This window comes from Calliopsis andreniformis, chromosome 3, assembly GCF_051401765.1.
Source record: "Calliopsis andreniformis isolate RMS-2024a chromosome 3, iyCalAndr_principal, whole genome shotgun sequence".
Taxonomy (NCBI): domain Eukaryota; kingdom Metazoa; phylum Arthropoda; class Insecta; order Hymenoptera; family Andrenidae; genus Calliopsis; species Calliopsis andreniformis.
In genome coordinates, this window is record NC_135064.1 from 6,176,279 (window position 1) to 6,192,930 (window position 16,652).

At 30.9% G+C, this 16,652-nt stretch overlaps 1 protein-coding gene across 1 annotated transcript in view; it reads left to right on the forward strand.

Moving 5' to 3' along the window:
* LOC143188727 (octopamine receptor beta-1R) overlaps positions 1–16,652 on the forward strand; it is a 125,528-nt gene that overhangs the window by 88,427 nt on the left and 20,449 nt on the right. The window contains exons 3-5 of the mRNA XM_076393142.1: positions 8,005–8,018; positions 12,346–12,355; positions 13,849–14,070. Coding sequence (XP_076249257.1) covers positions 8,005–8,018; positions 12,346–12,355; positions 13,849–14,070 — 246 coding nt within the window. The remainder of the gene's footprint in view (positions 1–8,004; positions 8,019–12,345; positions 12,356–13,848; positions 14,071–16,652) is intronic.

Below are 16,652 nucleotides of genomic sequence, written 5' to 3' on the forward strand. Positions count from 1 at the left end.
GAAGGCAAGTTTTCCAATATCGTAACGACCAACTAGAGACGGTAAAATTTGTATTTTCAGCTCTCGCTGAAACCTCTTATCAAAACTGATTCCAGCGTTTTATGAAATGATATTCCTTTGTTACTTTCCATTTGTCTGAATAGAATTCGCCTTAGCGTGATGAATCGTAATATTTTCCAATTAAAGATGAATGTTTCGTTCCTTAAGCTCAAGGGCTTTTGTATAATCAGCTCACTTGATTGCAATAGCAAATAAATCAGTTGTTTAGAAAATACATATCCACGAAAAAATTCTCAAATCGAAAACGTAAAATTTTTGAAAACAGTGAAACGAAAATGTTTACTTGCATAATTACTTAATTACTGCTATATAATTCAATATTAATATTTACTGAAATAATTCATTATAAAAAATAAAATATAATTGCGCATCATATTGTACCACACTTGAGTTTAAAGTGGATTGCATGCGCGATACGTGTTTTTTTTGTGAATATTATTAAATAATATTATAATGAATTTTCCATAAAAATATTTTCCGTTACAAAGTTTATAATTTTTTTTTTTTAGTAAAAGATTTATTTGACAAACTTACTTACATCCATCGTACGTCCGAATGTCTGTTTCAGACATTCTGAAAACGTACATAAGATGTCTACGTGGCAGTATTTGTAAGACGTCTTGAATGTTTAGACCCAACGTCTTTAAGTCGTCCTTAAGACATCTGTATGACATTCTGAAGACATCTTCAGGATGTCACGTTTTGTAACATAAGACGTTGGGAAGACATGTCTACGACATTTCTAGGACAATAACATTCCCAGTAGATAGCATACGACGATATGAAGACGTCTTTTTCATGTTCATTTTATACCTGAACGTCTTACGGCACAATTTAGACGTCTTAAAAACATCCAAGAGCATACATCTTAAAGACTTGCAAAGTTTACATCTATAAAACGTCTTAAAGACACACTATATGGACGTCCTAAAGCCTTACGCTTTTGGACGTTTTAAAAACGTCTAATTTTTGTCTGAACGTCTTATATATGTAATTTTGAAGGCCTTTAAACGTCTTATAAATGTTTCTTAAGATGTCTTGAAGACATACTGAGTTGTAACATCGAACATCTCAGAGACGTGTTTTGGATATTCTTAGGACTTTACTGGATGTTTTTAAGACGTTTTTGAGATGTCTCTGTGCTATTTGGGTTGTTTATAAGGCGTCCTGAATATCTGAAACAAACGTCTTTAAGACATCTTTAAGGTATCTGTGTGACGATCTAAAGATGTCTTAAAGATGTCACGTTTTGTAACAACAGATGTTCGCATGATCTGTCTACGACATTCGAAGGATATTACTAACGTCGTTAAGACATCTTGAATGTTAGGCACGGATGTCTTTATGACGTTATTAAGATGTTTTTGTGCTATCTGGACTCTGGAACACTGTATAATGTCCGCTGAGCCATGCTCAAATTGTTTTCATAGTTTCGATAACTTTCCCGAAAAACTGTTCCATAGTTCCAATAATTGGACCGTATTAATTGAAACATTTCACGAGAATGTGAACTGTAACAATGTCTTTTTTATATGGATTTCGGTGTACATAGTATTGCGATGCAATTTTTCGAAATTTAGTTTGCATGAAACGCTTCGTCCCTTTTAACGTGGAAACCAGATTATTTTCGTAACATTGAAAAAATTTTTTCTCCTTAATGGAGTGATAATGCAATTTAAGAAAAAAAAATGGTGATTGAAACATTCCTAAGTACTCGTCAAGGAGAAATAAAATCAAATTATCATACACGTGTTCCGAATGTAAAGATGAACATTCGTGTATTTAGAAATGAAAAAATAAATGTCTAACTAATGGTAAGATTTAATGCATATATACAATACTTTTAAACAACTATTTTATTTTTAGTTATTGTAAAAAAATTATTTGATAAATTCTAATTATAAAATGTGATATGTCATGTACTTGTATATTAATTACTAACGTGTAAAGATGTAGAAAGATGCTGAAAAGAATCTCCATTTGTTCTAAAGAAACGAATGCACACGTACCTATGTAGGTTTTATTTGAGAATACCTATGCATATTTTCATCATGTTTTAGTATATTTAAAAAGTTTTTATACATTTAGATTTTGTAATTTTTGTAATTTTTTGATATAATCAATTACGAAAAAATTAGATTTTAAAATAATCAAAAGTGAAAATTACCATATAATTTTAATTGCAAGTGATACAATTACTAAGTAATTTTGATTGCATACTTTGTAATCGAGAGTATGAATTATTATCAGTAATCACAATTACAAGATACCTATAATTACTTTGTAATTGTGGCTAATGTAATCATATTAGGAATTGATTATACAATATTGTAATATATAGATTACGCCCAACTCTGTTCTCATTATACATATAATGTACCTTTAGTATACGTACACTTATATATGTGTATACAAATAATAACTCTGATTAATAGTCTGTGACTATTATAAACCGAAACACAACATACAGACAAAATAGATTGCATTGTTAAAATAAAGACGAAAGCGTAATTTATTCACATTTCATTAGATGTATGAATAATAACATGTTTATTAAATACTTCATTTCATTTATTGTTTCTATTCCTTGGAACAAAATACGTATATCTGCATTATCACTGTATAATGACACAAAGACTTCTTCACTTAAGGCTTTGAGGAACCTTATCGAATAATAAAAAAAATAAAAGAAAGACCAACAAAGAGACTATTCATCTGAGATGCTGATCACTCGATCGAGCTTTGTCACCGACTCCTTTCGAAATGGGATCAGCAAATATGTCGTCGACTTTCTCTGGAGCGCCAAAGACAGAAAGAACCCTTGAAAGATTCTGATCTCGATTTATACACGCCTTTAGTGGTTTTGGGTTAGCCGATTTACCCTAAAAGCGTGATGAAACGAGATTCGTCTTCGGAACACTCCAAACTCCTCCTTCGTCTTCGAAAGAAAAATTAAATCTGCGTGGCAGCTTTTCGGGGATTCGACTACTAGCAAGCCCACTTCAAAGGATTTCCCTTTCTTTCTGCTTCGATGGATATCTCTGGCGAGCAAGGGTCGCCGTGAGGCTGACTTTTAGTGCCAAAACGAGGACCGTTTTATCGTGTTCGTATTCTGATCTGCTTCACTCGGATCGAAGAAATCGTTGATTTGCCGATGCTCGAAACTCAGAGGGTAAAGGTGAAAGCTTCTGCGTAAAATGTCACATATTCAAGTAGGATTTTTATTGCACCTTCTGTACAACGAACAGACTTTTATGTCGACTTTTCAGTTACGTGACTAACTTATAAAATATGTATAATTGTTTTATTTTAATTTTAATAATTTTTCTTTTGTTTTAGTTAGGTACTTAAGTAGTACTGTCAAAGTATAATTAAAGTTCTTCAACAGTTACAAATTGAAAACATGAAATTCTTGAGAAAAAACTAGTTTGATATATTTATTTAAACTATAAATAAATGTCAAAATTTATTATTTATATATTCTTTTTCATGTTTGTTAAATACTTCTTGACTTGTTTGAAGTACTTGTTAGAGATAAAAATAAATTTGATTTCAAATGTATTCATAATTCATTAATTAATTCCTTATTCAATTCCATGTGTTTATTTAATTTCAAACAATATCTTATAATAATTATGTAACAAACAAGGAAAATGTTCTAACTTTGAACGGAACAAAGTAAAACTGAAATATTGTTGAATAGAACTAAAGAACTAATGAACTGAAAAATTTTACTCTGAAATTCAGGTTTCTCCAAATATAAAATTAAAAGTTTAAACTCGATATATAAAAATCAACTAAAATTAAGACAAACCGATCCTAACAAAGTTGAAAAACAAAATTAAATTTCCTTACTTTTGAAATACCTACATGTAAATCCTAGCTCAAAAGTATTATGACACTGGATCACAACAAGTATCTGTAAAACGTAAAGAAATATTATTGAATTTCATTAAATATGAAATATTTTGTTTTATATCACATTAGAGTCTATAAATTTGATAAATAAATACACATGTGAAATGTGTTTGACTGAGTCTTATTTTTCTGACATTGGGCATTAGGTCAAACGTAGCAAAATCAGTAGAATAAGTCAGTAGAGTATGTCAAGTCAGACATATTCATTTTAGACCTTTCTTCAATAATTAATAAATCGAAAACGAAACTCCAAATACAATTTTATTTTTGTTAATTTTTGTCTTATTTTTTCTTCTAGAATCATCTCTAATCAAATTTCTAATACCTGTTGTCGAACACACGTAGTGTATTTTCTTTTTGATTTTATTATATATATTCTAAATTTGTAAAGAAAAGCGATTTTGTATCGATCCTTCATATTGCAAAACTCATTGGAAATAGGTTTCCCAATACATTTGAAAGGGTATACGTACATTCAGCTAAAGAGCATGAAAAGGATTCAAGTTAAAAACACAATATGAATGAATTACCGATCCGACCCGAATCAGAATAGCAATTAACCGAATTAAAAGCAAGTTGAGTGGAATCGATACTGAATTCGCTGGTGTGCGGTGAATTCAATGATGTAAAATTGAATTCGGTCGTGTGGAATCCAATTTACTAGCGTAAAACTGAATTTGGTGGCATAGAGTCAAATTTAATGATTTAAAACCATGCTTAATTGTATTGAATCAATTTGAAACAGTGTAACATTAGTGTACAGGAACTATAGTTCTTATTACAAAATTTATTTCGTATTCAATGCTTTTTAATAAAATAAAACTAAATGATCTGCTTGTAAAGGAAAATTGATAAAAAAGTCTTCAGAAATTTTTATTTTATTTATGAAATAGTTAATTCTTCCTATCACTTTTTATTCACTTCTCTTCACAACTATTCCTTGACACATGGCCAGCTGTATATTCCTGGGAAGGGAATTTATAGTCTTTTAACCTACCTTCTGCATTGATATATTTGACACGTGAATGAAGTGTATAGTGCGTGGAAACAAAACACGTGTTAAAAACGCAAAGTTGCGTCGCCCGACTTCCACGATTACATCGTTCCAACGCAAGTTTGCGTCACTCATCCGCAATGTGTTAACTATGACCAAAAGGAACAGACAATACGTGTTTTTTTTCGAACCCTTGAGTTGTGCATTTTATAGTCTAGTAAATGCCTTTACTTGGGGAATTTTAAACGGAATTACTAAAATAATAAAATGTGCAACAAAAATAGGTTAATATTTCAAAAAATTATATTATTTCCATACTATCTCAACGAGAGCTTTTTCGGATGATGATGCATTTGTACAGTACTTAGATTTTTCACTGCATTTCTGTTAACATTTGAGGAAACAAATACGTTATAATTACTAAATAATATGGTTTGATTGTGATTATGGTCATATAATAAAAGGATGAGACATATTATCTGGAGGCACTTCCTAAATTCTTGGTTGCAGATGCTTCAGTATAAAGTTAGCAACAACTTATCGTCGGGAGATGCATTTAGGTATCATCAACTTAAACTGATAACTATTTCTACTTTTTAAACATATGCCTTAATTTTTCATAAAATAGTAATGACTTACAATTTGACTTTACCGATACTGCCCGATCGTGTACTAACACCTTTAACTATAGCACTAATTGTGGTCGTAGCGAGATGTTTATAGAATTCTTTGATTGTTAGTTAAACATAAAGATATGTCAACTTTAAGGTATTATTATTGTAAAACGAAGGCAGATCAGACACTATATCATAAGCCATTTTGTGCTTCCATTTGTATCTCTTACCACCCCTCAAAATATCGAAAGCTATATTTTCTACACTCTGCGCATATTTTCTGCGCCACATAAAAATATATGAGAAACAATTGAGAATCATAAATAAAATAATCCTGCACAGGCGGCACTGAACTCGAAAATTTAGACATATTCCCTCGTGAAGGCACGTTCAGGGTAGTGAAACTAAGAAGAAACTAATACATGTACAGTGGTGTTTACACAAGAACCTAGCGTATATAGTATATGTAGAGCATCTGTAGAGAGCCAATAGAGAGACGCCGATAGACACGAAGCAAAGCATAGAAAAATTGAAATTGAAATAGAGGAATGTGGAGAGGGCAGCACAAGAGGAATAAAGGGGAACAGGTACACAGAGAAATATGCGGCGGCTCCGTTGCGGCCCTCTTCACTGGTTTTGATTACTTATTTTCTGTACCGGGGCGAATCAGACTGTCGGTATTTGCACGATTCTCTGGATGCAACCACTCGCTAAACTGGGTCGCGCAATTCGAGGGAGAATTCGTCGTTAAAGGATTACAAGCAGGGAATATAAACGATGATGTAGATTATTAAAAGCCTTCACCCTTTTTTCAGTCATTTTTCTCTTCGGTATATTTCAATGAGTGTCGATTCTTTTTTACCTTGTACTAATCTTTTAACGTATCTGACATGATTTTACAGCTTCACAATATCATGAGAAATAGTAAATATAGTGGATAATAACGATTACAATCCTATAGAGAGAGGTAAAATGTTGGCGACTCGGTAGCAATACTTTCCCGACATTGGACAGATAGTTTATTTATCAGAACATAGCATTTTTGGTTTTGGTGGTAGAGAGGGGGTATTTGAGAAGAATATTTTTACCAATGGTATTTTTTCAAAATATACTAAAAGCGTGTATAAGACAAAACAGACGCTAATATCGCCAACATCGCCAACATACGTATATGTTCAGGTAAACTCCTTTTCCCCCTTGATTAAATCTTTTACAACAGTAATAACATTAACACGTTCCGTGCCACGGCAATTTTTGAAGACTTTCCATTCAGGTCGCGTGAGGCGTATACGACCCACACTTTAAAGATTAAAAAAAGTAGTTTAAGACGTATGCCTTACATTTTTTGAATACTGCAAAAGTTATAATTAGTAGGAAAAAGATATAAATTTTAATATGTATTAGACAACAAAGCAATAAATTTAATTTTTAAGGAATTATTTTAACAAATTTGGATTAAAGCATGATCGAACGTTTACTCTACCAGATGGAGTTGCAAGCTCCTACATAACCATTTTAATAAAGTCCAAGTGCATAAAAAATAAAGCATTTTATTTCAAATATGTTTAATATTACTACCTACAAATCTATTTACAATTATAAAGGTATATTGCGGTGAACCTTGTTGAAACATGGCAGCATAAATGAGACTCGTCTGAACAACCATCACAAAATGTTACAATTTTTATAGTACAATTTTTTGCTGATTTCGAGGCAAACTTTTTAACATTACTTTCATAACAAATTTTACACCGTTTTCTAACTAAACCAAATTGGCCCTCCTTTTCTTTAATTTCATGGCGAGCTCTTTCTGGTACTATGGGCAAAGAATTATTATCGTCGTAGGACATCATACGCATAGCTAATTGTTTTCTAAATTCAACGCTTGATATTTTATTGTTTATTGTTGATCATATTGTTGAAAATGACTACCATGCCGCGTGGGGTGTATACACCCCATGATAAACGCTGTATAAATGATGTGAAGTTGCCTGTATTTGTACATAATACTCTATATAAATTTTTATATAATACTCTACAATAAATTTTTAAAGAATTCTTCGTTTTTAAATGAGAATTCCAAGTGACCTGAATGGAAAGTGCAGCGGGGGTCGTATACGCCCCACACGGAACGTGTTAATACCCCATACCCAGAAGCCACCATATCAAATTTTGTGAAACTCGAATATTGTAGTCCAGAGATACACAGTAAAACAAACGTCAACGTACGTACTGTGCTCCGCTCAAAAGATAATCCCCGTAACGTATGCAGGTCTAATTGGTTAGAGTGGAAAAGGACACGCCCAGTCTGGCATATACTTTCGGTTCTCGCATACGAATCGTCATGGCAGCTACACACACAAAGGAAGATCGAGAGAGCTCCTTGTCCCTCTGCCGTCTCAGGGATCGTCTCTTGAGCGAAGCACAGACATGTTCAGGTGACTTCCCACTCCTCCCACCCTTGATCAAATCTTTTACAACTTTAATAGCATCAATGCCCCAAATTTTCTGTAGCTTTAACCACTTTTGAAATATATACGCCATACTCCCACATCTTGCGTCTACTATGACCAAATTTTTTGACACATAAGAAGTATCAGTGTTCCATATACAGAAGCATTCATATCAATCTTCATGAAATTCCAATAACCCATTCCAAAGATATACAGAATAACAGATATCAACATACACATATATATATACACACATACAGACACATCAATGCATACAGAATTTAGTCATCGATTTTTTGATATTTTTGGACTCAAGGGACTTCAAAACGTCGAGAAATGCAAAAAATTAAGGGGATCAAACTTTGATCTATAGCAATACTTTCGTTCTATTATTATATTATAATAATAATCGGGAAAGTAAAATCAGACGAAAAACGAGACTAGGGTCAAAATAATCAGTTCTTCGAGGATTTCTCAGGAGGAACTTTCAAAACTGGATTAAAACATGTCCCTTAGGGTATCTCATGACGTGGAAAATTATGACCTAGGGTAGGGATCAGAAATTTGAAGGAAGGATCATGAGACATTTGAGGATAAAGTTGAGAGAGTCTAAAGTGGACTAAAGAACAGATTTAGAACTCGATATCAAATAGTTGAAGAAGTTTCGAAAAGAATATAAGGAAATAAGATAAGTTACATATTAAGATGTTTTAAATATTAAAATATTTTATTTTTGTGGTAGACTACAGAAGAATAGTTTTCATTGTTATAAACAGAATTATTTCAAATATTGAATACCTATATAATAATTTTGGACATGTAAATAAATATTACTTTCAAAATACTGGGCAAATTTTAGTGAACTAAAATTTTCAAGGAAGTATGGAAAACTGGAGCAAGATTTCCATTGTGTTAAAAATAAGTTACCTACAAAATTAAAAGTGAAAAAAGCTTTATGACTGTGTTACGTTGGGTGAAGTTTAAATAAAAATTGGCATTGAGTCTGAAATTAAAAAGAGATTTAAGAAATTTTCTAAAATGATTCAAAAGAATTAAAAAAACTTGGAACAAGTTTAAGAAACATATAAAAATTTGTACTTTAAATTGTATTCAGCCTCGTTTACGTATTTCAAATAAAGAAAAATAGAATTGAAGTGTGTAAATCGTTTCAAATACGTAAAGTAATTTGCTTAAAATATTGTATAAATACATCAAAAGTTATGCTGTATTTTTAGTTTCATTTAAACGTAAATCAAATATTATGTTCTAATACTGTTTCAAAATTTCGTTACTGACCTATTTCAATATTATTGTGAAGGCTTTTCTGCTATTCAAACCTGATAGTAATTCAAGGATAGTAAATTAAACTTCAAATTAGTAAAAGAAATATTTCCTGATTGTAATCAACAAAAAGTCAAGCGAGATTGATTTAAATGCATTGAAAATTATGTAAGTGGGTCAAAATGAATTCTTCACGTGTCAGAGGAAAAGAAAAAAGAGGGAACTTTTATAAATCCTTTGGGATCCTAAGAACGTTATACGTATTTACGGTTCAGTGCGGATGAAATCGATTTGAAGAATTCAACTAAATTCGCACGTGTCATAAACTCCACATTGAGGCTGCTTAATGATATATGTATGTACGTGTGTCAGAGAGGAAAAGCGTTCTCCTTCCACGTTTCTTTTTCGCACAGACGTCGATCGATGGATCAGAAATGGTAGATTAATTCGATAGCCTGCTGCCACGGGAAGCTCCCTCCAGAGCCCCGAGAAAGTGCGAAGCTTTCCCGAGGTCGGGTCGAAAAAAGAACACAGAAATAGTTTCCCAGAAAGGTGGAAGTGAGAGGAGCTTCAGATCAAAGTCGAAAGTTCACGATCAGGATGCAAACGTAATTTTCCAAGGAACTAATAAAAGTTGCTATCACGGTCCTTCATAGCGATAAATCGTGTTTCGTCGCTGCGAAGTGACACACTGCGTACAGATTCCTTGCTTTTCTCTTTTGCTACTTTTTTCCTCGAGTGGGAAAGTCAGGCGTCGATCAAAGTAGACTGGGAAGCACTTCGGGATATTTACTCCTGAGAGACTTTAACTCTTCCTGACTTCAATACGAGAAATATGGTGGGCGAAGAGAGTGACAAAAATAAATCTCATAAAACTTTTATTCGTTTTGTGAATTGCTTAATGTATAGTTAACTAAGAGATAGAATCCAATACGGAGATGCTCGTTTAATTACGATATATTTTGCGTTGATTTTATTGCGATCTGTAAAATGTTTATAGTATTTTGGGATATTTTAAGTCTACAAATAAGCCTTTTCCTGAAAATGATATTCATAATTTAGTGACAAGGTGGAAATAGATTATTGAACGAAACAGCAAGTAGATAGGGGACACCGGGAGCAGTAATGCATAACATATTAGATACGTCAAAATATATGTATATGTGGGTAATAGACGTTAACATAAATATTGGTTATATGATGTAAAATGACATTTGTCCTAGCTGGGCACATCACATAGATATGCAATAGACATTTATGTATAGTGAATAAAAGCGCTTTTCAATATCCTAAACTAAATTTTCTTTTTGCTTTAAAATTATAGATAATATAAATATTCTTTTTGTAAAATATATTCTTTTTTTTAACCTTTGCTACGATCTTTTTTAAAGTAATATTAATCGTTGCTTAGTGTTTCTAAGCGTTTCGTTAATGAAAATTTATCATTTAAATTCAAAGCATGGTTGGTGACTGTAAGATTGACATTTGGGATCGGTTACAATATTTCAACGAATTATTTTAAAAAAAAGTAATTAACACCAGTTCTAATATACAAGGATACGTAATAACCCAGAGAAAACAGTAACCATTTGTTATATGTAGCTCTTAAAAAAATATTTTACTTGTATTCATTTATTATCTATTAAACTTCCATTCAATAAATACCTTAATTTTGCATAGTTAAACTGTAGTATTACTGTACATTCCATGCAGTGTCATAATCGACCCTAGACCAGGGACTTTGTAACAGTTCCTGCGCTTCCCATTTCTATTAATCATTTGGATATTAATTGACATACAGCCAAATTGCTATAACTCAATAATGTTAGATAAATAGGTATGATTATATCAGAATTTTCGTTGTACACAAATGTAATAGTTTATATATAATTGTATTCTACAGTCGAATTGTTAAGTAGATATTATGTCCAGTCGGTCCTATACTATAACTTAAAATGAACTATAGTCTACAAGATTTTTGTTCAATATTAAATTGGGTCTACACCAGTTAGAAAAGAAAAAAAGGCATATGTATAACATTCCTCTTTTCTGTTTTGTAAAAAGTTATATAACTTTGTTATCTGTAGTGTAGTGTAGACCCAGCTTTAAATATATAATAAATTTTTACCACAACTTAATAAACTATTCATTATTGGAACTTCATAAAATATAATAAATTTCTCATCTATTTTTTAAGTTAGTGAAATAAAATTATTTATTATGATCGTCTTTTGCAATTTATATTTAATTTATTTATTTTTATACTATTTTGTTACAAAAATCCAAATTTAATGCTGTATATTAAATTTTTACTGACAAAGATTGAATCAAGTACTTCTAAATATACAATGCAAGTTTGAAGAACCAGAACTCTCTTACTTGTGCACTATAAATTTAAAAAATGAACCCTACTTTTGCTTTTTCTTTAATCTAAATTTAAGTAATCTACATTAAAAGCAATTTTTTAAAGTGGTTTTAAATGGTTAAGTATCTTTACTTGTTTAAATGAAATCACAATTTTATTGTTATACGAAACTCCAACACAATTTAATATATAGGTAGTATGTAAACACAAGAATAAAGCACGTATTTACTATTTGGTATAATTACAGTATATAATTATATTAAGTTAATGAATATTATATTGGTATCATATATTTCACGATCAGGTTTTCTTCGTTTCCTTAAAAGAATAAGTTGCAACTTTGAGTTTCATTATAAATGTATTATGTTTTCACAACTGCATAGTGTTTGTGAATAACATTTAAATCTTAGAAAAATGTACTAAGAAAAAGTATAGTTTTCTTGGGAAATTAAAGTACACAAAATAAGCAATTATAATTTCATGTATTCTTCTTAAATTAATTACTGTAGATTAATTATTACCAAATATTTATAACGATAACCTCTCTGAGAATACTTTCTACTTTTCTTAACGAGCAGCAACATTAATGCACCTCCATAATTTAAACGCTATTTTATGCTGTGATTTAGCTATTTAATATAAATTCAATACGATCTAGAGTTGGCTGCAAGTTTAATTAAAGCGCGGGCAGAATTACCACAATGGCAACAGTGTTTCTTTAGTCTAGTTTTCGATTTCCCGTTCGTTTAATTATATTTATGCAAATGTAAGAAATATCTACACCACTTTTCTACGTCCATGTTATTAGAAGAAATAACACCTTTTTGTTGGTCTGGCATTTAGCGTTTGTTCAACTTTTGCGTGTTCCAATTTCAATGTAACATTTTAATTCAATCATGATTCAAGGTGGAAATTTTTACTCTCCTCAAATATGTATAATTAAATATTTCTCCTTTGAAATATGTGTAATAAAAAGGAATTCATTAGGGAAGTTAGTTTAACCCTTTTAGTGCCAACATCACAGTGAGAATTGTCAAGCCAGTATTTACCTAGTTTTCATCCATGAAAAAGAATTTCTTTACTCACCACAAATGTTGTTAGCGATAAGCGAAACTTTTTCCATACCAGCTTAGACCACCAATTTTGAGACAGTCTGTATATTAACATCAGTAGTCTAAAGTAAATGTTTTGCTATTAAAAAATTATTTAATCACATATTCATGTGATCTTGTTATTTCGAATAATCGAGATTCTACTGAATAATGATTAATAAGAATTTGAAGAATGTATAAAAGCTTTAAAGCCATTGATTAAAAATTATTCAACATCTACATTCAGTTTCTGAATATTTAGATCAAATTTCATATTTTGTTCTGCATCTGTTTTTTCAAAATTCTGTTACATTGTTAAACATATACTGAAAAAACATCTAAGTAATTTTGTATTCACTGAATGTTCCCATGCGAGAAACGTTCAGAAACGAGCGCTGAAAGAAAATTTCACATGAAAACATTCTCAACCTCACGGCTATTTCATATCTGGATTCTATAACGAAATGTCAAAGTCAAATAAATTCTATATAACATAGAGGAGAATAGTACATAGTGAGACGGGATTTGTATTTTCTTCGATATTTTTTTTTTCTTAAAAAAATAATACAGGTTTTCATAAATTCTTAGTCAATAGAAATAAAATTAAATTGAGGAACAGTTTGTTTGTACAAGAATCTGGATTATATCTGGGATGGTGTTTCCTTTAATTATAGTTAATACAGATTTATGCAAAAATTTATTGAGATTTCAATTCATAAACCAAAATAGTTTCTAGAGTTTCTAACTAACTACTAACTAACTAACTTTTATACTACGGTTAGTACGCGTTCTTTAATTCTGTTACATGTATGTACATCTATCAGTCTAAATACCTCTTTTTATTGCCTTGTTACATATTTTCTAAAACAATTACTCGAAATATAGTTTATTGGAATATAATTGTGTCCCTATTAGCTCAGATAATTGTTTTTCTCTATATTACTTTGCCTTTCTATTCTCTTGTAAATCCTTAAAAATTTAAGTTCACTTATAACAATCCTAATAAAGGCGATATAATTTTTTTTTGAAATGTTTAATTTCTGAAGTGTAAAATTGGACTAATTTTTTACAGGAGTAAAGTAGCAGCAGCGCTTTTGAACAAACATCTACAGATCAATGGCATTTCCGCTGGTCTGACAACGCTTCCGACCGTGGATCAAACGTCGCCAGATCCACAGCCAGAGGATCCACCGATCGCGAGCAGTAGTAAGATGAGGAGGGAACGAAAGGCGGCAAGGACACTGGGAATTATTATGTCAGCGTTCCTGGCTTGTTGGCTTCCTTTCTTTCTCTGGTAAATTTCTATTTCACATTTTTGCAAGTAATTGAAAAATTCTAGTCATTCTTTTTTTCGGTTAGTTGGTAAGACAATAATATATGGTAATTATATAGGAGAAGTCTCAACCCTCCCATGTCAATGACTTTGAATAATATGATCAAGATTAACATTCTGAACAACCTGCCCCTACACAGAGTGTTGCTGAAAATTATTGTCAAACTTTAGGAGCATGTAGCGCTCGTCAAAACAAGTAAACAAGTCTTAATAAACAGAGATCCAAATATCATTAATTCAGAAGTTTTAAGACATTTTCAACAGTATTATCTATCTCTCTGTACTACATGCCTCTAAAGTTTAGCACCAACCTTCAGAAGCACCCTGTAGATGTACTCGCTGTGCCGTCAGCTTTAGTTTCCAGGACATGTGTAAGAATATTTTGCATACTGCATATCGTACTTCTAAGGTTTGAAACAAGTTTTGCCTAAGTTTAGTGTAGGTTTAGGTCAGAAAAGGTAAGGTCTGGGTTAGGTCTGTGTGAGGTCCGAGGTAGACATTAAAATAATAATTATTGTTTATACGAACTTCTATACTAATGATAATTTACTATGTTGATGTCAAACCCATTTATGTAGTTTACACTAGCTACTGTGCGTGGGATGTTAGGTGCGTAAGTACCATTAGATTGTATGTGTAGAATGTTGAGTGTGTGGTTAGCACTGAGTGGTATGCGTAGGATGTGAAGAACGTCGAATGTGGAAAAGAAATATAAAACATCCTTTCAATGATCGAAACTGAAATACTAGGAATTAATTGTTTCAATGTCCTTACCTGGAACTTTGGTTGAACCAGTGAAATTATAAGAAGTATTAGTGCCATTCAGTGTCAACTGTACACTCTACACACCACTCAATGTTAACCACGCACCCAACATCTCCAACACATACTAGCCAGTGTTAACCACATGTTCAACATCCCACCTCTCAGCAACCACTATTAGCCACGCACCCAATATAATTTTTTGCGAACTCTCGAGAACTAAAGCTGAACAGTGCATATGTGTACGAAAAAGAATGTTCAGAATTTAACCTTGACAACATATTTCTTCAAGGTCATTGAAATCGAAGGAATAGGTCCTCTTTTACATATATGATGAGCTAGTACACATATCTATACAAATTATAGATACTAAGATAATATTGTTTATTTGTAACGCATAGGTAAAACAGAACTGAGCAAAACGTGATTCGATTAATGACTAAAAATTATAATTCATGTGAAATGGTGAAATCATGTTGGTAATCGTGATTAATGGATAGCAGAATTAATCACAACAGGTGCAATCAAAAGGTAGATTAACTTAATAATCAATAATCACAGAATAATTGTACATTCGATTGTGATTGAATTAGGAATTTAATAATTATAATATTTTGAATATATATGTATTAAATATATGTATATAAATATTATACATATTTAATACATATTATACAATGTTGTACAATATAAATATTATACACATTTAATAAATATTAATATTTAATAAATATGTATAATATAACAATATATATTTATTAAATAATTACACTAATGAAACTGATTTTGATGTAGAAATATAATTTGCTTTTATTCAACAATAAGGTCATTCGAAAACAATAAAGTCGCTTTCGAGTTATTAATATTGAAAAATGCTTAAAATACGCGTGAAATGTGTCTGACTAATTGCAAGTCTGATCTGAATAATACACGCTGGCGATAATAGAATAAGTTTCATGTCAAACATACTTTTACACATAATTAATAACTCGGAAATGGAACACCAAACGCAATTTCATCTATTTCCATTTTCATCTTATTTTAGCATAATCACCGCGTAAAATTTCCAACACCTATGGTTATTGCTTTTAATAAAATAGAAATTACAAATTAATCATTCATTCAACTATTAACTACTCATTAACAATCAGTTGATTAATAATTATACTTGCCATTATTACTTTCAATAATCAATTACAGTAGCAATCACAAAACAATGAATTACAATATTAGTAGAATGTGTGTAAATATTAGTATAACATTTAGAAAAATATTAAAGATTATCGCTGTTCTTTAAAATCTACGTTTGCTTGTAATATACATAGGAACATTCTACCATCCGTAAAGATAGTTAAAAACAGAAAAACGAAAAATCGTTTTACAATAATTCATATTTGTAGTTACTAGGTCATTAGCGATTTTCCAAACTTTTAATTCTGTTCGTTATAGCTTACCAGTATCATTAAATGAGTCACGAAAAGTAAACTTTAAAGTTTTAATTTGTCATTCTCGAGTGAAAAGCAAACTATGAAATAATTTAGTTATAACTTAATTATAATAGTTTAATCATTTTTTCGACTCGAGAATTATGATCGCAATTTATAAAGAAGTTCTCATTTATTATAGATCAAAAGATGCAAAACTTTACACAACTTGTTAAAAATAATAATAACAGAATTAATATCTATTATTTTCTAAAGAAATAGTATTCATTTTATAATTTACGATTTGTACACATGTGTCAAGACTATCATGCTTAATCATTTTAATAATCATTCTTT